The 23,959-nt window shown below is 47.0% G+C and overlaps 1 protein-coding gene across 5 annotated transcripts in view; it reads right to left on the bottom strand.

The window, feature by feature from the left end:
• Positions 1-23,234, bottom strand: part of nrxn2a (neurexin 2a) — a 76,711-nt gene extending 53,477 nt beyond the window's left edge. For 4 of the 5 annotated variants that reach the window (XM_029173178.3, XM_029173179.3, XM_029173182.3 and 1 more), the window contains exons 1-3: positions 22,635-23,234; positions 4,926-6,064; positions 4,205-4,225 (exon numbers count right to left, since the gene is read on the bottom strand). In XM_029173178.3, the coding sequence (XP_029029011.1) occupies positions 4,205-4,225; positions 4,926-5,628 (724 nt within the window). In that variant the 5' untranslated portion in view covers positions 5,629-6,064; positions 22,635-23,234. The remainder of the gene's footprint in view (positions 1-4,204; positions 4,226-4,925; positions 6,065-22,634) is intronic. The other variant, XM_029173181.3, reaches the window with a different exon arrangement.
• Between the last annotated feature and the right edge of the window lie 725 nt (positions 23,235-23,959).

Below are 23,959 nucleotides of genomic sequence, written 5' to 3'. Positions count from 1 at the left end.
TGCGCCTCCTCCTCCTGGGTGAGCTCGCTGGACACATGTGGCACGGATAAAGAGCGTCTGGTGGCAAAGCACCACTGGCTGAGAGAGCAGGGGAAGTATGAGCCTGTTCCGCCGCTCGTCTTCCTCCCGGTGGGGAGGCGGGGGGACAGTTCGTCTGTTATCCGTCTAATAAGCAGCAGCTCTCAAAGCCAGCAGTGGCCGCGCTGCTTCATCGAGTAGTAAAGACCCGGCGTAACCCAAAGAACTCACGGCCCAGATGACTCCACACACTGTGATTTCTTTGGAGTGAGGAATACTGACCTGAATTCCTGACTAATGTGATCTCTAGCCAGCGGAGACGATGCTGGTGATCGCAGCGGGTCAAGGCGGGTGGTACTTAACTAGTGGCTCCTCCAACAAGTCCTACTTTGACTTTGTGGCTCTTGTGGAGAGGAGGGGAGAGATGCTGCTGCCGCTGTATGCGCCAATGAAGGCGCCCATCGTTACTGGCTGAGCCTGACATCACCGCTCCAGAACCAAGATATGTCGGATTTATCACCTCCTCTACAAGAAACAGGAGCAAACCTTTGCAGTATAGGAAGGGTTTTAGGAGAAAATCTACCATGGAAGCTTATGTTGGCGTCTCACCATTTGTTTATTTATTATCTTTGAATAATTTAAGAACAATATTTCAGTGTTTTCTGCAATAATTAAAATGCTGTCAAAGTCTCGCTTTTCCAGCCGGAGCTGATCTGTAAATTGGCTGCTTTACCTTGTAGATGTGTTGTTACTGATTAAACCATCACTTCATGTTTATTAATTTAGCCTCTGCTTTGGATACACAATCCATTATTCCTCCATTCTCCTGACCTTGACTGAATCCATAATAAAACGTTCACGTCTAAAAGCTGCTTCTCAACAACCTCTTTCTTATTTCGAGCCATTAAGCGCGTTGTACCTCTGGCAACGTATCCGTTAATTGTATTAGCGCTACAAAAGCAGCCGTTCACGTATGCTAAAGCTACAGTAGTTACAAAGCCTGCTGAAATGCTGGCATCGCACAATTCCTGCGCTGCTGAAGGAAACGCATCCTTCGTCACGTGTCGCCGAGTTCCTTTGCAGAAATTTGGGGAACACTTCTAAAAAGTCATTCCTACAGTATCTTAGCACGTTTAATTAAACACATATGGCGTCAGTCACGAATGCAGATGTTTTAAAGACCTCTCAGTCAACGCGGCGACATTAATTAGCGAGCGTCTGAGACGAAAGAGTCGTTTCATGAGGATTAGGATTTGCCAAATTTGTTTTTCGACGAACAGTGCGGTTATTATACAGCCTGTTGTAATGAAGGATTAGACCAAGGTCACTGCTGAAAGATGCCAGCCCACCAGGACCGGGTTTCTTTACTGAAGATTTTTATACTTGCGTTTTCAACCTTGAAGCTTTTAGTGTGCCATTACTGTGTGCTTACACATAAAAATCTGAAAGAGCAGACAAAAACAAAAACAATCACAATGTGTTAGCGCCCGGCATGTGTGGAGGAGTGAGGATTCCCTATATGAGTCCTCTCTGCTCTGTATCGGCCTTGTGCGGTGGCTGGCCTTATCTTTCGTACACAGACCTGTTTCCTGCTCGCGGAACATCAGAGGACGATGCCTGGTTTTTTCATTAGAGCACGCCCCACCGTGCCCTTTGTCCACGAGGGCCGAGGGGAGGCGACACGCCGCACCCTGGACAGTGGATGTTCTCAGGAGACTCACCTGCTGTGCCCAACGTTTTCAGAGGTTGCCTTTAAAGTAGTTGCTCAAAAGAATTTCTTAAATCTTACAGCCGACCACATATAGCACGTAGGTTACCGTCTGTCCCGCCTCTGGGGGGAGGGACTTGAAGCAGCTAGTGCATCAAGTACTGTAGGTTTTCCTTTTTCCATGGCGAGCGTTGCAGTGGTGGATAGTAGAAACATCTGGACAGATGCTTTTGAATTCTACATCCGCGCTCGTCTGCATGTCCAGCTTTAATATATGGACTCTAATACAACCTGGCAGTTAATAATGGAGGAGCAACGCACATCTGTGCTCGTACTGAGAACGTGATCATGTTTTTATGAAGCACTGTAGAGTTTAAACCTAGAATTAAATTATGAATTATTACCTTAATTCGTGAATTAAAACAAAACCTGTAATTTGCTGTACATGACCATGAATCAAAGTTTTATTGTCTGATTGGTTCAAATCAAGAAAGACTAAAGGAGTTTCAAGATATTTCACAGATGCGTTGAATAAAAACAACGCAAAAAAGAACAAGGGCAAAATTATTAGACCCTCTGGGATTTGCTTTAAACACACCTCACCACTTAATAAGCTTCAAATTTACACTTAGACGACTTTACATAAATACTCCAATGTGAGGGACTACGCTTGAATTCCTGGTAAGTTGTATTTGCATCAGGCCAATAGTAAGAAATAAGTCTGGAGCTTAGACAGAAGAGAGTGGATGCTCAGCTTCAGGAGGATTTAAAGGCGTTTCCAGACGTTCTATAGTGTCTGGAACAGCTGTGAGTTGCATTGCTGAAAAGCAAAACAACTCAGACTGTGCTTCAACTTAGCGAGTGCTTCAAGTCACCGTGTCCTTCGAGGTTCAGCATTTTCCAAAGTAAAACTCTGCAGCTCACGCAATGAGCGACGATTGCCAGCAAATGTTTGTAACGTCGGAAAGAGATGAGGAAGCGTGTCCTTTAGCTCGTTGGGCTAATGGACGCCGGCAGAGGGAGGGAAAGGCCTTCGTTTCCACAGCAGATACAACATAACGCTGCGAGGGCCGTTCTGCCGCTCCGAGCACAGGGAACCTCGTTCCGGTACTTGACACTGTAAACACTGCAGGATAATGTCAAGGAGTCTGCAGCCAGTTCAGCTCCAGGCCACTCCTGCTACTTCCAGCGAGACAATGACCTGCATGGACGCCCAAGTTGGTCTAAAATGTTCTGAAGGACTCCAAGAAGCTCTCAGAGCTCAGAGAAGACCAAATCTCAAGAGGAAACCAGGCAGGGACTCCTTATTGTAAGTAATAGACTTGGAAAGGTTGCAGTAATCATTATTAATTGCCAGAGGGATAATAAGCTTTGCCCTTGTCATTTTTGAGCTCATCACTAAAACATCTACACCAGATTTGTTGCGCATTTTGCCTTTGTTGTCGAAGGTTGTAATAATTTCTCATTCTAATAAATTTGTCCACAACAAGGTTAAGAGACTATTGGTGGGTACGAGGACATTTTAGCATTTCTGCTCGTTTTGCTGTCGCGCACCAAATAAGCGTCAGGGGCAGGATTTTGGGGAAGCAGGTGTGCATGTGCATTCGGAGTCAGTGCGAGTGATTTATAATGTGCAGCGGTTCAGTGCACCTTGCGCTGCTCTCCTGAGCCTGTTAGCTGCCCTTTCACCGGCACCAGCAGTCCTTAATGGAGAGATGGATGCTCCGGTCCGGTGCCGACTAAACAAATCTTCCCTCTCGCTTTCAATCTTCATTCCACTTTCTGTTTGTGCTCCTCATTAGAAAGCGGTCCTGTCTAATTGCGATGGCCTAAAGCGGCGCCGCTAACAAGTACAAGAGGAGTGAGGGTAGCTAATAAACGTACCTACAGTAGAATATGTAACACCTTATTAGAATTTGATGAAGTTTGGGGCCTTGGTATTGAGCCACGTGATCCCAGAGGAATTACGCCACAAGGTGCGACTTTGCTTGTATTCCTTGGAGCATAATGGCATAAAAATGTGTGAAATCTTAATAATTATTGTAGTTTAGATGAGGAAAATATGCACAGAAGAGAGAGGGAAACAGAAGTTATGAATAATAAAACAAAGCTTCTCTGTACAGTCATTTGCTCTGTGTTGCAGTATATGAATGCTTCCCATATTGTGCAACACCCACATACTCTGCAGACCTCTCCAGTCACCTTGAGTACACTGATTATATATACAATGTGCATTCAGCACATTAAGCGCATTCTCCTTAGTGACCCCGTGACCAGTGATAGTATATCTCCTTTCAGCTTAATTTGTTGGATGTCAGAACTGCAGTCCAAACTGACAATAACGACCCGATAACAACCCGGCACACTTGCACCAGTGATGCTGTGTTAACAGCTTCGGCAAATAACAGCATCATGATAGAAAAAAAAAGAAACAGTTCACGTCCATCATTATGCTCATTACATAATGCGTCGGCTTACCTGGAGCTTCTCTCTGCACAGCTGTGGGGCGGTAGAGAAAAACAGACATGGTGAACGTTATTTCAGCGCGGCACCAGCAGCATCTGAACACAGTCAAACCTGTCGCTTTCATCGCTCGCCCCGTCAAACGTTAGCCTCTAACACAGACACAGCACAGTGCAGATGCGGTGCTTTGTCCTCGGGCCGAGGCCAGTGACCTCGCCCCACTCCTGAAATGCCTTTTATTACTATTTCATGTGAATAAACTAACATTTATAAGTAGGAACTGACAAATTTTAGCGAAGCGTAAGAATCCATAATCGCTTCTGTTTTCTATTCAGCGCTTCCAGCAGCGAGGCTCACTTTAAAATGCTGAGTGTTGGGCTCAGTTGTAGACAGAGGAGGAAAATGACATCCATTCTGTTAAAACACGCTGCTACTCTGACGATACAGTTACTGCTGAGAGAGCCCGGACTCCGAGAGGCCTTTAAGTACTGATGTAGTGTGCTTTGACCTGGATTACTCCTAAGTGGGTTTTATTGATTATTCTCCAGAGCTCAATGAGGATATAGACTATACTTAGAATGGGATATTAATAAGATATCTTAACTGTTTAAATGCCAGATCTTTGCTCACAGTCCAACGGCATGCAGCTAAATCTCACTACTCTACAGTATGTGATGATTTTAAATCCTGTACTGTTAAAAAAAACACTTAGTACAAGAAATGTGATTGTTCTCACCTTCTTGGCAGTACCTTCCTCTGAAGCTGGTATTTAGACAGTCACAGAGGACCTCTCCTTGGCTAACGGAGCACAAGCCCTTGTTGTTGCACGGGGAGTGTGCGGCGCATATGTACTCCATATCACTATGTACCGCTTGACCGTCCAGCAGCACAGGCAGCGCCTCCCCCAGTTTCAGGTTGGCTATGAAGCCCTGGAACGGAGGCTCGTATTTGACGGTGCTGGACGTCAGGGCCGAGAGGCGCACGTCGGGCGAGATCCCGCCCACGTACAGGTCGCTGGCCACCACCATCTCCTTCCTCTTGGACTTGACCTCGGCGACCTTCTCCTCGTTGTCCACCGCCAGCCTGGTCTCCCGGAAGCTCCGGGACACGAGCACCCGGTGCCAGCGCTGGTCGTCCACCCGCGTCTCCGTGTGCAGGGAGGCCGGCTCGGCGCAGTGGATGGTGAAGCGCATCTGGAGCCTCCCGTCCTCGATCAGGAGCTCCAGGAAGTCGCAGTTGCCGCCGTCGTCCAGGTACAGCACCAGCGCTTTGCCGATGCTGGTCTTCAGGATGAAGCTGAGCTCACCTGTCGCCCCGGCGTCCCAGCGGCCGTAGCGCGTCCACTGCCCGGGAACGCCCTCGTATTCTAAAGCTACTCCTCTCAGCACCAACGCGGCCAACAGCAGTAAATGCAATCCTCTGCCTTCACATGGAGCCATGGTGGTCAGTGTCTACAACTACTGGCTCCTCTCTGCCTTTCGAATAATACAGACTCAGCGCGGCTGCGAGGAGGAAACGTTATCTAGTGTCAACACTCCTTTTGTTATCGCCCTAAGATTAGGCTACAGTGCCCGCATGCATTAAAAGAGTTTCTTCAGCCTCGACTGTCTATCCAGATTCTCTTTGCCATCTCTCCATGGGTGACATGACAGAGTGAACAAATGCGGCACAATGCAGAATACAGGTACTTGCATCTACTGCGAATCGTCTGAGAAAGGGAGCAGACGACACAAGTGATCCACGGTGCTGCGCGCTTCCTCGTCTTCGCCATCCAGTGTCTTGGCCTCCATTCAGCGCTGTTCCTCTCAGTCCTCCATGGGTTAGTTAGGCACGCAGCCTAGGTACTGCCTTCATCCTCCTCAGCCTCCCAGCAGCCTAAGACAGAAAGAAGGATGTATGATGCGGAGCCAGAGCGTTTGCTAACAATGCACAGTCATTATGAATAACATGGAGCCATTAATTATGGATCCACTACTTAACAAATAATTAAACTGTCAGAGATGGATTGACGTAAGGTCTAAGTCTAAGGTGGGATACAGGATTGATTCATGTGTATCAAAATAACTGATGGTTGCTATAAGGACAATTAATCCAGGCCCAGAACGACAGCGTTTCAGCCAAGAAGCATCTCAGCGGCGGCTCAAATGTCAGGATTCGGGCACAAAAATGCAAAAAAAAAAAAAAGAGGGTTTGACTCGTTTACCGAGAGCGGCTTTTTAAGAAGCTGGTGAGAAAAGTCTGTTTCATAAGCACCCCCACAGATGTTTTGGTGCAACGCATGGCCTCGCTAACTTCAGCAGCGTTGAGCTCCTTAAGCCCTCTGCACTCCCCGAGCTCGGGCTAAGACTGTGCGGCTGAGCAACGCATGCAGGCCAGTGGCTGCCAGTGATGACGGGGACGAGGTCCGGGTGAGAAACCGACCGGCAAACTAACAAAACTCAGCGCTGTGTAATAACAGAACGGGGTGCGAGTCCCGCGCCTGTGGACGCACGCTGAACTCTGGGATCTCCTCTGACTCACTCAGGCGAAGACACTCATGTACAGTCATCATGTACAGTAAAAGAAGGTCTGAGAGGAAATCATGCATTAACATTCTAGTATTCAAACTTTTTTTTTGTTATTAAAGTCAATTTCCCCACAGAGACAAAGTCAATAATGAATTTATTCCACAGAAAAATACTATCTGTGTAGCCACAGAATGGTGTTGCTTTTGCCTCCGTGCCAAAGAGCTCGCCGCTGTCCAAAACCTATTAAAAACACATAAAGGAGCAATCCTGTTGTGTGATCCAATTAAATGATCTAAAACTAAAATCAGCCACTGCAATCTATTACAGCCAATTTGCACAAAAGAGCGCCGCAACACTGTACTGTAGGTCTCAAGGATGCTTGTGTACGCCGCATGCCAAACATCTAATCAGGCTCAGACGCTGTACAGTGAACGCTGAGCTCGGCTCTTAACAGTCACAAAAAGCACCAAAGTCACCTCGTCTCCTCAGAAAGAGAAAGGAACGCTGGCAATTCACCGCTTTACATACAAGAAATGTGTCCCTTTCGAGCACACACAATTAGCGCGCAATAAAAACATTCTGCTGTAAACCGGCGTTAAGTTAAAGCTCTAAGGTTCGCAATAAAGCAGAAAAAGAGCTAATTTGTCTGAAAGCAACAAATAGTCGCTGTGCGATGTGAAATTGAGTTCTTTCCCGTTCGCAGGCGTTTAAAACCAGGAGCTGGAGCATTTCATGCAAGTTGGACCCAATTTCATCTCTGTCACAGAGAGAAATATAATATATGCTTGCGTCTGCAGGGAATTACAGCCTCTATATGGTCTCCTGGTGATGAGGGAGAACCGCAGTTGGGCTTATTCACTAAAGGTAGACGTCCCAAGACTGTGTGCATCACAGCAAATAAATCAAAGTTCCTCCCCAAAGAATCAGAGCGCTGCAGGCTGGGAGAAAAGCCCCGGTGATCGACGGCTTTATCACGGGAATAGCTGTATCCTGGAAGGCCGTAAACACTGACACCCTCAGCACAGGATAAATTGCAATTTGCCAGGGTCAGGGTTTGGTGTGTGAAATGCTCCTCGGAGCCCGGCAGAGCTGTATTTACATGGTTGACTTGTGCGGGTTTTAATTTAGACAAACAAAACACTAGTATACGGGCGACGAGGAGGCGGCGCCGCCGCCGGCGTCGCGGCCTCGCCGTGCGATTATCGTAATGCGCCGGCACCCATTTCCATTCATTAGGCGCAACCTGTGCTCCAAGACACGGCTGTAAATCGCCATAGGTGCTCGTGCTGAATAATATACATCTTGTCCTCACAATACTAATGTAGAAAGCATACAACAACAGAGCATTATGGGCTGTGCTCATAAATAATAGCAGCGGAGCATCATTTTCATCCTGATATGTCAGTGATTACCTGCTGCCTTTGTTCCCGGCGCATATGCTGTAATATCTCCGGGACTTTCATCACATACAGTGTACAGGACAGAAGAAACATACAAAGGCCCATTTCCCAAAAGAGACGGATGATACGATGCCAGTCTGGTAATGTCACCCTGTGCACTTACAGCACAGTGATTCGTGATTCCGAGCACATTGGGAGCCTCATAAGTAAAATAGCCGCCGAATTAGCTCCGAAGCTCTAATATAAAGAAGATGGAGCGCGCTGCTCTATGAAACCTCTGACCTCTCATAGGATTCTTATAGGCAGGCCCGTGGACAGATAGCGCCGCCGCGCCGCTAACGCGCCGGTAACAATGCAATAAAACACACGGGCCCCAGAGCGCGTGTGAAGCTCGGTCCAGCGACTCCTCTGGCCACGCACCCAGTATTGATTACACAATAACACCATGTAAAGGTGCAGTAAGATGTTTACCGCCGTGCTTGTTGTCCTCTAACGGCACTCGGACTGTCTTCCTTGGCCTTAATAAGCCCCGTTGTTCAGACTCCAGAGGTGGTGAAACGTCTATGCATCCTCCACGCTTTTTTTTTTTTTTTTTTTTTTTTAAACCCACCGATTTTGTCAGGTCAGTGTAATGTTATGTTTATCCCCGCAGCATGCAACAATGTGATAACGCCAGAAAATGGCCCATAATGCTGTAGCTTGTCCACAGTGGACATGGAGCAGCACTAACAGAATCCAGTGCAGGTCAAAATCAGGTCTATGCACAGTTTTATTAAAAGTACTGGTGAAGAATATAAATCATACCCACATGATCAATGTTACTGTATAAACAGAATGTAAGACTAGTGCTGTTTACTTTTCATGTACATGTTTGCTATATTACCTGTATAATACAGTTATTAATATGTTATTACACAATACGGAGAGAAGCCCTGCAGAGTGAATGTGTGCCGCGTTATCTGCTGCAGGAGGGTTTCAACCTGCTACCCTGGGGAAGGACAGAGGGCCCGGAGGTCCGGCAGCCGCTGACTGTGCACGTGCGGATGTCACACCGACCCGGCGCCGCAGGGGAGCGGAGTCCGAGCGGTTTCCGCTCGAGTCCGCGGCTGACGGCGAACAACGGGGCCGGTGGCGTGACGCCCGGCGACGTCCGAGCGAGCACAGCGGTCGATGGGGCCGCCGCGGCACCTCTGGAGGATCAATGGGCACAAACAGGCGGAGGAGTGAAACGCGGGGTCGACTGAGCAAAGCGACTCCTCTGACCGGCGCCGAATCGGACCTGCACCGGCAACAAGAACTGTCACACATGAAGTTTTACGCCATCGGAGCCGGAATCAGTGTAGCCATGTGTCTAATTGCTGGTTGAAAGGCGTTTCACAAGATGCTGTTTAAAAGACAGTTCAAGGTCTTGCATGCGTTGACTTCAGTTTAACGCTTCAGTGAAGCCGAAGCGCTCTGACATCAACCTACTTTCTACAGTTTAATCAAGCAGGTTCTGGGGTGATACTGCAGGCAAATGCCACATTTGTACCCAAAGTACTACGTGGTTATTGTTCCCCAGCTGCTCAGCTCTATTCCTCCCGCCCATCAATTTTGATATTAGAGGACCGGCAGAGGTTGAATGCCACAACATTCCCTAAATGGAGCCTGCAAGACGCAGCGGAGCTCAGGAAACCCACGTTCAATATACTGCACACGCCCAATCTACTTGAGGCACGGCTCCGTCATGGCTCTGTGCATTGAGGTAAAGTTCTGCTTCAGGTAATGACTTCTCACCGTAGCGCTGTAATCTTTTACCTCAACCTTGGGACTCATAGTCGCAGTGTTGCTGGAGGCAAAATAGGGCATGTCTAAGGATGTTACCTAATGAAGTATCTATAGCTTTTTGGCACAGCATTTGTGTATGAGATTCCCTTTGACAGTGTCAAAGCAATTCCCGCAGTTTCCGTAAAAGGAGAGCGGTACAGAAATAGCCTCCGTTCTTTGACACAACTCTTAAGTTGGGTCTTAAGAGCTCTCGAGCCTGGATGGGACCACGTCGGCTGAGACCTCAGGTCTGGGGAGGTTCTATGATTCGATCACATTTTTACTCCGCTTATGTCCAAAGTCAAATAACTGCTTGTTTAATGGTGCATTTGTGTTTTTTGAATCAGACAATCAAATGACTTGTGATGGTTTCATTGTACTTTGATTAGATTAGTTTAGATGAACCAATGTTAAATACAAACAGGCCGACAGATTCAGACTCTGAATATGTGAAATTTGCAGTTCACCCAAAACTGCACGGGCAAATTCTGAATGATATTTAATTAAAGGAAAGATAGAAGAAGTACTTAGTGTCATTAAAGCTCTGTGACGGTGCTTCTCAAGTTCACAGGCCTCTGAATGATTTAAATTAAGACGCAGAACACAAGGGTCTCCTCGGTGGGAAATCATATGCACATAAATGGAATCGTCTGAGTCTCTGTAAAGCATTTCACTGAAGACAAAAAAAGGGCGGTAAGAATGATTACTGTTAATCACAGATGGAAACAATGTCTCCAATATTGATACAAAGTTTTAATTAACCAATTTAAAAATTAAATCTAATTTGGCCTGATATGGAACAAAGCCTGGCCTGACCCACATACACTGGGACTTTTTTCTTTGATGGAAACTAGGATTAGATTAAAGACATCACACATAATGGCTGCTGCCTTGGAACATTGTGTTCAGGCTCAAATATTTTCAATAAAGTAAAACTTAATGTTAATTACATTTCCGGCAGCTCCATCGTTCGTTAGCATTGACTGTTGCATGTTAAATAGTAGCACAGAGAATGTTTTACTTTGTTTGCCTCGTCGTTAATAATTGATGCATCTGTCTAGTTGCATGTTTTAATAATTACAGGATGTAGCTGGGAATTGATTTCTTCAAATAACCCTGAGACACAAACGCATGCGTGCCTATTGTGGAGAGGACAAAGTGGAGGAGAATGCAGAGTTCAGGCCGCTGCTGATAAGTGATGATAGAGAGCTTGGCTGTCATCTTATTTTTAACTCTACAGTTCAGGATTTATTTATTTTTCATATTTAATCGTGGCTCGTCCATATATTGTACATAAAACTAGTTATCTCAACAGACATTCGGAACAAAAATAGGCAGCCATTCATGAATTTTTAACAAAACAGCTCTAATGTTGGTCCTAATGGCTGATGCTGAGTCTCCAGTCACTTCCTTTCTTTTTTTTTTTAACTTTAGTTCGTCCACCGTCAGGGACCACGGGAACCAGTGTGGAAAGTTCTGATGCGTGGCTGACAAACTGAGGTAACCAGGAGATTTTCAATGCTTCACCAACCCTCACAGTCCACACGGAGTCAGCAGCTCAAGAAGACACCTTGTCAATTGCCTTAAAGATTTGCATTTCTCAGACTTTGCAGAAATTGCAGCGACGTACACAGAGAAGATTAATGATCCTCACAGCAGGTTTCTTTTTAAACATGTTGTAATGTATATGATTATCTCATGCATATAAATTGCGCTTCACACATAAGATGCACGACAGATAATAAAGTAAGATAAATGGACGTGCGGATAGATGGGACTGGTGCACGCTGGTTTACGCCATCACATGAGATCAATGTGGGTAAAGCAGCTTGAGCCCACACACGTGATCCGGATTCCTGCCTCAGGTTCTGCATTTGGTTCTGTACCTCTACTTGTACCTCCCTGTGCCACCCACACCCCTAAATCTAGTCATCGCACCAAGTCACACGGCAGATGTTCATGTGAGTCTGTGATAATGTGTCTATTAGCTAAGAAGGAGGAAGAATCCTGGTAGAGCTAAAGATAGAGCGACTTAACAAAGATGCTGACGGTGTTTAACAAATCTTTGCATTTTGTTGCAGTCTTTATGGTTTGACAGTAATTTTGACCTTTTCCATTTTCTGTCACATGCACGAAATTAGAGAACTAATAGGCAACCGAAATACTAACAGTACATCTCCATGCTGATACACAGCAACCTGGACACATACAATGAAAATACAAAAGTGCCAACGAGCAACAATTTAAACACAGGAGCACAACATTAGTCGTTATGAATAATAAAACATTCTTTTAACATTTATTAGCTCAAGGAGGGTCTGGTCAGATGAAAAACAACGTTTTCATCCAAGCATGAACGGCGCTGCATTGAAAGCAGCGCATATAAATAGACCGTGCATGCTAATATCAGGGAGCTAAAGGTAGCGGGGGGTTGTCACTCAGCCAGTGATACCGCCCGGGGACGTACAGCACAGTTACAAGGACAGCACCCGCCCTCCACCCTGCAGCGCCCAGGACAAAACCACAGAAGGCTGCTCAGCTGTGTGGGATCACTCTAACAAGCTGCTGCCTCAGTCTGGCCCAGCTGAAGCTCCCCGCACTGTTTACCCGGCGCCTAGAACTGTGGCCTCGCTGGGCTGCGATGCTCGCATTCATGGCCGCGTGCTCTTTTATAAGAGCTACACTGAAAACTGGACTGGATGATATTTAGTGAAGAAGTCATATAGTGGAGCATATTGTGATGTGGGATATACAGTTTTGAGCAAATGGTCATAACTCTCAAGGTAAATTATGAGAAGGAAAATGAATGAGAAGGAGTTTTTGGAGTTTTGGAGAGTATAGACCGACATTTCAATACAGTAAACTGTGCTGTGTGTCTACGTCACTGCAGAGGTACCTGGAGGCAACTTAGAGGAGAAAGGAGGAAAAGGAAGCGGAAACCATATGGGGCCGTTTGCTTGTTGTCACATATGGACATCTGCTATAAGAGAAAGTTTTGCCAAAATATGCAGAAGGGGACCAAGTCATAAAATGGAGATAAGCTGTCTGGAATTAGTCCACGCCGCCACACGTGAGAACAAAGGCGTTCGTCGTTACGTTTAAGTCCTTCGCCAGGTACCGACTGAGGAACCGCATAAATAATGGAACAAACTAAGACGGTCTTTAATACTTGGACGAACATTCGCCACTTACTGTCCCATTACTGACGTAGTGCACAGCATCACGGCTGCACGGAGCTTGTGCCCTGCTTAAAAATTAAAAGAATACATGCATTATACAAAGTCTCCCTAATGTCTGCAATAATTCATGTAGACTCCAAAACAACCAGCCGCAAAATGAGAAGAAAGCATATGTCAAGGTTTGAGATTCAAACACCTCCCAGGACTTTAGGCTGGTGATGTAATGGAAAGGCTACAGTAAGGAATCAGTAATGGGGTGAAACTTCAACCTGAGCAGCACCGTCTCCAGGTACAGCATTTAATACCACGCACACGTTCAGAGGTGGTCTGCGTCTCTTTACGGTTGAAGTCTCTTTGTTGTATTTCATATAGAACCAAGAGCGACAATGAGCTCATCTTCTATCAGCTCGAATCCTAATAATTAAACTTCTGCATTTATTTGATGGTCCTATGCTCAAAGGGAGCTAATTTCCCATTAATTAGGAGTCAACTATGCCCGGTTTTAATTTGGTGTCATCCAATTATTAGCACCAGTGATCCAGTTTTTCTCCGAGCAGCGTTCGCATTGAGACGCCGTGGTGCTTCCTCCTCACATGTGTCAGCCTGGCTTTTGTCTGCTAGCTTCTGTTGTACGCTGTGATTCACTCGCTGAACACTACTACCCCCCCCCCCTTACACCTCACATGAAGCTCAGCGTCATTATTTGGTGGAAGCTGTAATTGGAACGTGCTGATGTTGTTCCTTGCTTCCTGTGGGCATCCCAGTCGCTATTCCAGGCCGCCGGTAGCGAGAGCCACATTTTCCATGACAGCGTCTCGCCTTCAAATGTATGTCACGCCGCAAACATCTCGTCGCTTCATGAATCTTCCATTTTATTCCTCCTACTTTTCTCTCAGTCTTTTTTTAGAGGCAACATCGTTGGGACAACTCAATCTTTCATGATGGACATGCACTCACAGTGGCAGCAGCCAAACTTTAATTTCTCATATATGACGTGATTTATTATTTACTTTTTGCTTAGACTGCAACTTTGCTGGTGGCCAGTTTTTGTTTTGTCTGTGGTGATGGATTGCCTATATTAGTATTAGTATTTGCAGCTGGCCATCGCCTTCATTGAACAGAAACAAAATAGGCTGGTTGGATCTTGCCCTGTGGCCAGTGGTCTGTCCTTCTGCATCTGTTTAAACTATTAATCATAAATAATATATACAGTATTTTTTCAACAACACATTTCAGAACCCACAGAATTTTAGGGTTTAGTTTTGAAGGAAATGTGTGTTTGCTTTTTGCTCAGTGTAAATGTAAAAATTTATACAGATTTACTAAACTGAGTCCTCTTAAGACTCCACATTCGCCAGATTCTTTTAACGAATAACAGAGACGTTCACATCAGTAGAAACTCATTTCACTAAGGTGTCATTTTAACGCCGAAACCTAGAGTAAGTCATTCTGAAATTTCCTGCTGGTGTTATTAAAGTTCTTTCTGTATAAATCTGTCTTTTTTGTGCAATCTCTGAACGCTGATATAATCACAGGCGATTTGCATGTGTGGAAGCCTCTCCACTTCAGCTGCGAGCTTAGCAGATATGACCTCATCAGCGACTGCATCAGCTGCATCAGCGCTCCTGCCAACAGGCATCTACTGTACACAGTCTTCATCACCAGCGGAGCCACCATCACCCTCATCTTCATCATCCACTTGATCCCCTTCTTGACCGCTAACTCACATCCCTCCATCAGCTCTTAGCCCCATGATTTACACAGTATGCTGTATAATCTACAGCACGGGGAGATTTAGAACCTTTCGTGCATCTGTAGCGGACAACATGCGACTCCTCGAAGCATCGGCGAGGTGAGTGCATCCTTTTGGGAACATAACAATCACGTTGAAATGTTTTCAGCCCGTTTGTCGTCATGGTCGGGCCGTTGGTGTGTGAGTCGAACGCTTTCCCCCACAAACTGACACTTCTCCTTGTTTGGTGAGCTATTACAGGTTCAGGTACACAAAGAAACGCTGTTCTCTGCACACCTATTGATTTAAGTATGATAAATACGGGCTTCTATCGTGTTGCTGCTGCTTGAACCACACTTGGGAAGAACCAATTTATACTGTCTATCTAGTTTCTGGGGCAATAAACAGGCCATACAGTAAGTGCACATCAACAGGACGAGAGTTCCTATTTTCACAGTGGCACGAAGCCCCATAACAGCTGACATTTTCACAAACCAGCAAGCCAGGTAATTAGGTAGCTAACTACATAATACTAGCTGCATGCATAAACATGCGACTGTGCACAGTACACTCATTAAGTAAATGTAAGTGTGGTGTAGGCGTAAGAAGGGATGAAATGCATGCACATCTGCTTGCTATAGCGACAGTATGAGTGTAATACTATTTGAAATGCTTTTCGCTGAGATGCAATTTGCTTGGATCTCTGAGAAACAAAAAAAACATGTGTTTTACATGACAGCATGTGAAGTCAACCGGCGACTATAATAAGCACCTTGTCAATTTTGAATAGGTGGAGAAAAGCATCAACAGACAAATTAAACATGTTTGATCACATTTTATAAGAATGATATAAACAATAATAATAATAGTGACGGTGCGCATCATTGAGCAGAACTATTTGTCTTAGCTGGATTTTTAAATAAGGCCGACTTTCTCCGCTTGCCGCCCACTCCCGCCCGCTTCGGCGCATAATGACGCGAGTGGTGTGTGTGGCACCGAGCGCCGTTTAGTCCGACGCTGCCAATCTCACACAGGTAAACCAGCGCAGGACTGAGAGGGAAAATCTCCCAGCCTCATAAATGCGTCTGCCGTTCTGATGATGCAGCGTAATCTCCGGCTGCGCTGATATTTTATGAAAAAGCTGCCTCTGCGTGTGGGCGTCTGACACCAAAAAACACCTCTGCGCCAAAGTAAAGCAAGGGATTTAACAGGTTTAGAGCAATACTAGTTGAAAATACTAGTACAATGAGATGAATTGTGACGCTGAACAGGCTGGACGCATTAAAAGCGCACTCATGCAGGACAAAGGGAGTTTTAAAAAATGACAATTTGCCGTGGCAAAGGTTCGACCCATTTCAGCTTCTCCTGGATGACTCAGTGCTTTCCTGTCAGATTCTTGGCACCCCTGCTGTGCAGCCATACTGGCCTCCTTCAAATGAATGAGAGCCATGAGATTTTCCATGCCGGGCTGAAGAGGGTTTGATCTTGATGCTGGTGATTGCTGCTCTAAGTGCAAAAGAGGTTTGCTGGTCACTTGCAGGCGAACGTTTCATCTTCCTTTACGTCATATACAAGCGCTTACAGGAAGCTAAACACTTGGATCGTCAGAAGCTGTTGGACTTGTTCTATTCTTAGATCTTACTTCAAGGGGAGCCAAAAAGGTTTGCCCCGAAGGTGGCACCAGAAGAAAGGCCGTGTTGTTAAATCAAAATGGTGGCCGATGTAGGGCATCCTCGCTCCCCAGGGGACCACACATGTCTGTGGCACAAACCATGGCGAATGGACAAGCTGGAAATGAACTAAGTATTTAATCTGCTGTGTAATATCTCACAGGTTGTTTGGTGCAAGGATGAATGGCATTCCATCACGATACAAGATTTAAGAACGCAAGAAAGAGGAAGAAACAACAATTATTTCTCAACATCAAGCTACTGGATACAACCTGACTCTACTGCAGAAATATTTCTCTTCATTAAAATCATGATCCCCGGCTAATTGATTGTTAAAAGGAAGATTTATTGTGTTTTTCAGTCTGTCTTCCTGTCGTTTAACATGTGTTTATGATGCAAAACAAACACACGAGGGAACAATAAAAAGTGGAGCCGCGACCTGCTCCACCTCGCAGACGGCAGCGGGGGATCTCATCGCTTTGGGAGATCCCTGAAACATCTGAAGGGAGGAACTGAAGCAACACAAGCACACCCAAAAAATAAAATAATAAAAAAAAAAACACTACAGTTAAAACAATTTTCCTTTTTTTCAAATCAAATCTGTCAAAACACACGCTGATCCAAAAGAGTGCCCTTCTTTTTGCTGCGGAACATCATACATTAGCACATCTTTCAGACTCTGAATATGCAAATGCTCCAGAACGTAGCCATCATGAAAGCCACCCCAGTGATTCTTACAATAAATGACAGTTTCATCCCCGACTCCCTACTCTCAAGGAAGACTTAAATTGCAGCTGAGGCTTCGTCCTCTAGTAGAACATTATGTATCTATGTGTCCCATATAAATTAGCTTCTCATAAAGACACTTAATAAAATATATGCATAAGAATTTAATGAGACAACGAGTCCCTCCTGTGCCTCAGTGACATTACCAGGAGCCATCATTCAGCTGCACCCGCTCATACGACTGGCCCATTTATACAGTGTAGTACTAATGATGGAAATGTTTGCCCTTGAAATCGCAGTTAATAAGCAGCTATGCGGTGACATCGATGATTAGATCACCCAGCGCTGTCACATCTCATCCTGGGGAGAATGCCACCAGACAAAGCGGGCCGGCGCCGGTTCCATTCGCGCACGCACACAGACACTCGCGGGCGCCGACGCAGCTCCTCTTCGGCAGCCGAGCGGCCTGGGTTAATCCTGGGTAACAGCTTCTTGGCCCGCATCAGAGAGCTCCACTAAGACCCGATGGATGCTGACACCGATACAGCACCGAATGCTCACACAGGTGGGACGCGCGAGACAAACGCCTTTAAAGATGAAGCGGCCCGGGGCGAGGATGGGATTGATTTCGCATCGCGGCATTAGATGAGATTTCCGATGCATACTATAACGAATTAGCATGAACGCGTTGCCCGTGAGAGGCGCCTGCAGACACGGGCTGAATTGAAATAAATGAGCGTGCCGGCGTTTTCCGCAGGCAGCTCGGCCGTCTGAGTGTGACAGGCCCGGTTCAGGCGGCAGAGATCACCGTGATGGATGGACGGCCCGGCGCCCGCTAAGAATCTGGTGATGTACACCGAGCCGGATCTGCCGCTCACTGATCAACTGGGCCCGCGTAAATCTGCCGCCGCGTTAATGTGACACGATAAGCAAAGGGAGGGAATAATCGCAGGGCTCTGCTATTTGAACCATAACTCTTAATAGTGTAATTTACAATGATTGAACAGGCTACAGGCTTTTATTTTTTTTTTATTGCTCCTCTCACACGTGGCCCGCGCCCAAAGTTCTGCGAACGCGGCCTTCGACAGGCGCCGGTGAGAGGAACGCTGCAATGAAAGGGAAAAATTTATCGGGCGATCTGCAACGAAGGCAGCGCGAGGCCCCGGCAGAAAGCGCTGGCAACAGATGTGATGCAACTCCCATCAAAGGGAACCGAGCGGCCAAACGGAGGCCCGGCTGCGCCGCGTTTCAAAGCTGGCGGCGCCGCGGCCCGGCCCTCCTCACTGGACCGGCGCCTTAGCGAAAGTCAGAGTAGGAGAAGCGACTGTAAACGAGGCAGCATTGATCCAATTTGTTGTTGGGTTGATTTTTTTTTTGGTTGACATTTATTACTGAAGCATATTTATATTTAAATATAGCAAAACCAAATATTAAACCTGACAACCCTAAGCTCCAAAACACCACACATTTAATGTGATGCTATTTTCAGGGGGTCTTTCACAGACAATTAAGCTCCTCAATTTAGGCCACTTAACGGTAATTCAGCTTTTAGTATCAGGAAAAAAACCAAAACACAATGCACGTGATGATGTTACTGCTTGTAACACACTGGGACCTGCACTGAGGGAGAGGAACAATGTATACGCTCCACTAATACACGGAGCGATCCTTTACCTCTCTAGATTTTCCCCATCAGGGCTGCGTAATAGATTTGGGGCCTCGTTTCGTTGCCGTCTTCCGAGCACGGCGGCTGCATAATGTATATCCTGACATGGTGATATTGTGTTTTATATCTCTAAGGGCACTGATTATGCTGCCTGGGCACATTTTTGGTTAACAGCGCGGCTTCAGCTTCCTCCCCCAACGCCGCTACGCCGTAACGACGATGAATGAGCCGGGTGCGCCTGCATTTGCAACGTAACACAACACTGCACCTGAATGCTGCAGGACGCACGGCGCTTCGTTAATGGTTCTGGTGGTGCAGCACGGCCCTCGAACTCTGAGGCCGGATACTGGAAACCCCGACGTCATCCGTAGGAGGCCATTAGATATGAACGCTGCAAGGGAAAAACACTTGCCGACAGCTTTTATCTATAGTAACACTGTCATTCGCCGCTTTCTCAGTTGTCACATGTGAGCTAGATCTTGGCTTCATAGCTGATAATATCAGACTCTGTGTTCCTTCGCTTCTCTCCCCCTCCTTCCTCCTCGCCCTCAGCTACCAGAGGATATTTTAGCTTTCAGCGCTTTACTGTTCACGAATGCTGAACGGCCACCACGCTGCGTTCATTGTCCTCATTGTCTCAAGCCAGAGCGGACTTTGTGCCATGTCCGTATTTAATGAATCGCAGCTGAGCTTTGAGAAAAAAAAAAAAAACAACATTTTTGTTACCATGTCTCCCAGTGTGACAGGCTCCAATGTACCAACATTTGCTGAAGCCTGAGTGGCATTCTGCTTACAGAAAATTATAGAGCACCTTCCAGTCCGTGCTACCTACTGTACCACCTGCAGGGAAAATAACCGGCAATTTCACTGAATATTATTTCACAGCCTTATAACAATATCAATCAAGCTTTCCAATCCAGTTCCTACTGTAAACGCAGACTTTTCCACTGGATGTGCCTTTGTCCGTTTTTGGACAGGAGCTACTATGGCACAATGACCCATATTGTAACCTACCCAGCAATGCTCTGCTGGAGTCCCAGCTATGACTCCTACAATAGTCTTTCAGTTTAGTTACTTAAGAATTCCCTTTCATTTCTCAAGCAAGTTCATGCACAAATAAATAAACAACCCCAACTCGCCAAAGGTGTAAAGAGACAAAGATCTCAACGATGACCTTTTTTTTTTTTTTTTCCAGTCTTCACCATCCAGGGACATAATCCCTGTTTGGCTGTGCAGCTGGCATGCGACTGAGTCACGCGTCATCCCTGATTAGAAGCAGCAGTGGTCCGCAGGCCCCATTCCTCTGCAAGAGCCAGGAGTGGAAAAGGCCAGGGCCACCACTTTCAGTCTGTGGATATGACCTTGATGGGGTATGATAGAGAGGAAGCGACACGATTCGCAATGCCACACAATATCTGTAACCTTCCACTTCCCCAGTGCGCATACTGAAGCTATTGAGCTGTGACACATACACTCACAAACCATGTCAACTCTGGCCTGTCGTTATTTCAAGCAGTCTCCTCCTTTATGTCACCCAATCGTGCCACTGTGTTTGTATATAGTGGCTGCTGGTTTGTGTGAGGGCTCTTATTATTTCCCTTCATGCTGCTGCTTTTAATGATAGTGGATCAAATGTAAAGTATCTTGAAGTTCATTCTTTTCACTCTAAGAGTGATACAATTACATTATACCTAATATTATTTAAACATTTGAGCATCGTCAGCTGGAGCAGTGACACAATTTCCACTTTTTTGAATTGCTAATTCTACCCAAACCCTCAAATCTTAGTGGAGCAGCGATGGAGACAGATGTCTTGTGAGTCAGATCACAACAACACAAGCGTGGTAAAGACGGCAGAGAAGCCACTGAAAATACTGAGTGGCGGTGAGTAAAATCTTGGCAAACGTGTCCCGTGTCAACATACAGCTGATAAGAAATAAAAATAAACATGCGGATCGTAGCCGAGCCGCAAATATAAACGAAGCATGACTGAGGCTAAATAAAACGGAACAACAAAACAGCAGACAAAAAGCTAAGACTGTGACACACCCTGCTGTTGTACTGCTGCCTAAATATATCGCCATAACAACATATGCACAGAAAAAAAGTCACGCTCAGCATTGCGTAAGTTGATTGTGCCGGGAACACTGCAAACCATGACTTCCCCTGTCGTCAGTGTGCCTCTCATTTAGGCCACGGAGGGGCTTAGTTACTGAGGAATGCAGAAACACTTAAATAAGTCAGCAGCAGGGATTTGAGAGTGCGCCCAAACAGCGAGCATTAATGAGAGGCTATGTAACAGATCTGAGGCACAACACTTAAGTGCCTTCCGCAGGTGAGGGGCTGGAAGCAGCCTCGCTCAGATGGGCAGGAAACCTGAGCCGCCGCTGCCGTCGACTCCTCTGTAAACTGAGGAGACTGGAAGTTTCCCACGCGAGTCTGCAACAAAAATGCGTCGCGTTACTACAGGGGCCGTATTTGCTAAGCAAATGGGCCTGCGGGGCGAGCAGGAGGGCCAGCAGTGCACGCACGCACTGTATGCGACATGTGCAGGGGTGTAGCTTACAGTCTCAGGCACCTCCTTTGCTTTTTTTTAATTTTTTTTTTTTTTGGGGACAAATTGTTGTGGGAAATATCAGCAGCCGAGGCGCTCCGAAGCACAATTAAAACACACCAAACCCCACGACGGACGAGTCGATGCAACCCAGGAAGGACACGACGCCGTTGTCCTCATTTACATTCATCCACTCGCTGTAGGAATCGGCGCGAGGGATCGCTCATGCCTTCATTAAACCCTCGTACAGCGGCGCACGCCACCTGAACCAATGCCACATAAGCTGCTATGGAGGCAGCAGCTTCCTACGGGCCAGCGATCACCCGGCCGCCGCTTGGCCAGAAACATTATCTCGTCACACAGGTAAAACCCTTCTTCTCTCCGGCTCACAACTCTCCTCTGATTTCACAGATAATACTTGGAGCTAATGGGGAGCCTGCCTCCGTTGCGGCTGATGTGACTACTCCTTGACTCATCTACTGTTTCCCCTCCTCGCTCCGTCTCCTTCCTGTCTTTACACTGGCCGGTCCTCCGGCACCGAACATGAAATCCCTCTCAATAATAAATAGGCTGCCTCCAGCATCTCAGAGACAAGGGCCCTGGATGCTGCATGACTCAAGGACCAACTCAAGTTCACTTTTATCTATATAAAGAATTAATAGGCAGCCGGCCCGGCATGTGGCATCAGGCGAAATCAAACAATAGGTAGAGTGGCTGGTGTCCGTCTACAGCTGTGCCGGCGCTGCAGCCTTCATTGGGAGGAGAAGCCGCCGCCGTACGTGCCGGAGCCGAACCACGGGGCATGTCTTCCGGCACGCAATTAGGCGACCTCATCCGCAGCCGCGCCGGATTCGGGAGCCCCGTTCGCCTCACCTCCACCCACCTCAGCTGCGTGTAAACACCGCAAACACTGACGGCGGGGTTAAAACGCGATTATGTGCGGGAACATTAAGTAAGAAGACCCCCCCCCCCTCCCCGCACCCCCCTCCAAGTGAAGTGCCAATTACCGAGCGGCGGACTAACGTCCCCCCGATTTGCAATACAAACAATCCCGGAGCACTGACATTGAAAAAAAGCACAGTGACACACGGGCGCGCAGATAGAGCCGCGGCTTATCTTGTAGCTTCCCGCCGCAGCGCGCGTTAAAGCTAATTACCGCCGTCCATAAGGTCGTTTCCGTGCGGGAGGTGTGCGGTGTCATTTACCTGTGCATCATCCGGCGATCCGACACATGGATAGAGCGACGGGGCTCGATTATTCCAGCCAGGCAGCGCGCGCGCGCAAACACAAAAGGAGAAAGAGAGAGGAGGAGGGGGGGGGGGGGGGGGGTGCCAGGGAAATAAAAAAAAAAATCCAAATTTCAACAGAGATGAATGCGGCAGATGAATTCGCGACCTCCGCGTGGAGGGAGAAAAGTCTTCTTATCTTTAGACGCCGCTGTGTCGAGGCAGGGAAGCCCGGAGCGTCTCCGTGCAGACAAAGATGCTTTCTCTCCTCCGCCGCACCGAGAGCAGCGGCAGCGGCGGCAGCGGCAGCGGCGGCGCCAGCACAGCCGTCATTCCCCCGACACTTGACGGTAATAGTTTGGTAGGTAGCTCATGTGGGTTGAGGGCGCGGTCAGCCGCCGTTGACCAATCCCGCTCCCCATCAAACTCGCGGCGGCGTTGCCATGGACGATGAGGCACCCCGGCGCCGTAACCCGGAGGAGCGGAGCTCAGGTGCGCCTTTATTTCACGGACCTATCGGGGAAAATGCCTCAGCGATAGGAGTGGCGTGTGATGCGAGGAAGCGGCGCGGCGGTGACCTAGTGGGGGAGAGACGGTGTCAAGCATCGCCCCATCATCATCAACCCCACCCTGCGCCCCCCCCCCCCCCCTCCTCCGCCGCCTCCTCCCTCTTCGTGCTGCCGAAGTGTCCTCCAGCAAGGCACAAGGCAACGATCACCAGCTGCTGGGACGCTGCTGGGAAACCTCGCCACGTTTTCCCTTCTCTTTCCAGACATTTGTCTTCTGTGAGTCATGTTCTAAAATAACCCCCCCCCCCCCCAGTTTGAAACTGTCGTTTTAATCACTTTCACCAAGTGCGTCTCCGTGAAGTTTGTTTGCTGGCGGCTGCCATCTTTGTTTCATCATGTAACCACAAACTCACATATCATTCACGCTGCCATGTTGCACATTCTGAAACCTTTTTTTTTTTGGGGGGGGGGGGCGTCAGCTGCTTTGAAATCCGGCCAAGGTGTGTTTTATTTGTGAGCTGCGTACAGTATTATCTCTGCTGTTGTCACCCACAGCAGGCAGGTTGTACTGTATGTGAATTTAATGAAGATGAATCACATAAAGTGGAACTGTAATGTGGAGCAGCAGCAGCAGCAGCCCCAAGCTCAGCCACCTCCAGGTGCGCTCTGTTAAACCAGCGGATTTTTACCAGTTCTTTCTCTGGTGGGAATGAAAAAAAAAAAAAAATATATATATATATATATATATATATAGTATATATATAGTATAGATAGATATATATATATATATATATA

This window comes from Betta splendens, chromosome 14 (genome assembly GCF_900634795.4).
Source record: "Betta splendens chromosome 14, fBetSpl5.4, whole genome shotgun sequence".
Taxonomy (NCBI): Eukaryota; Metazoa; Chordata; class Actinopteri; order Anabantiformes; family Osphronemidae; genus Betta; species Betta splendens.
The sequence above is the reverse complement of the archived record's forward strand: the minus strand, read 5'-3'. Positions and strand labels throughout refer to the sequence as shown.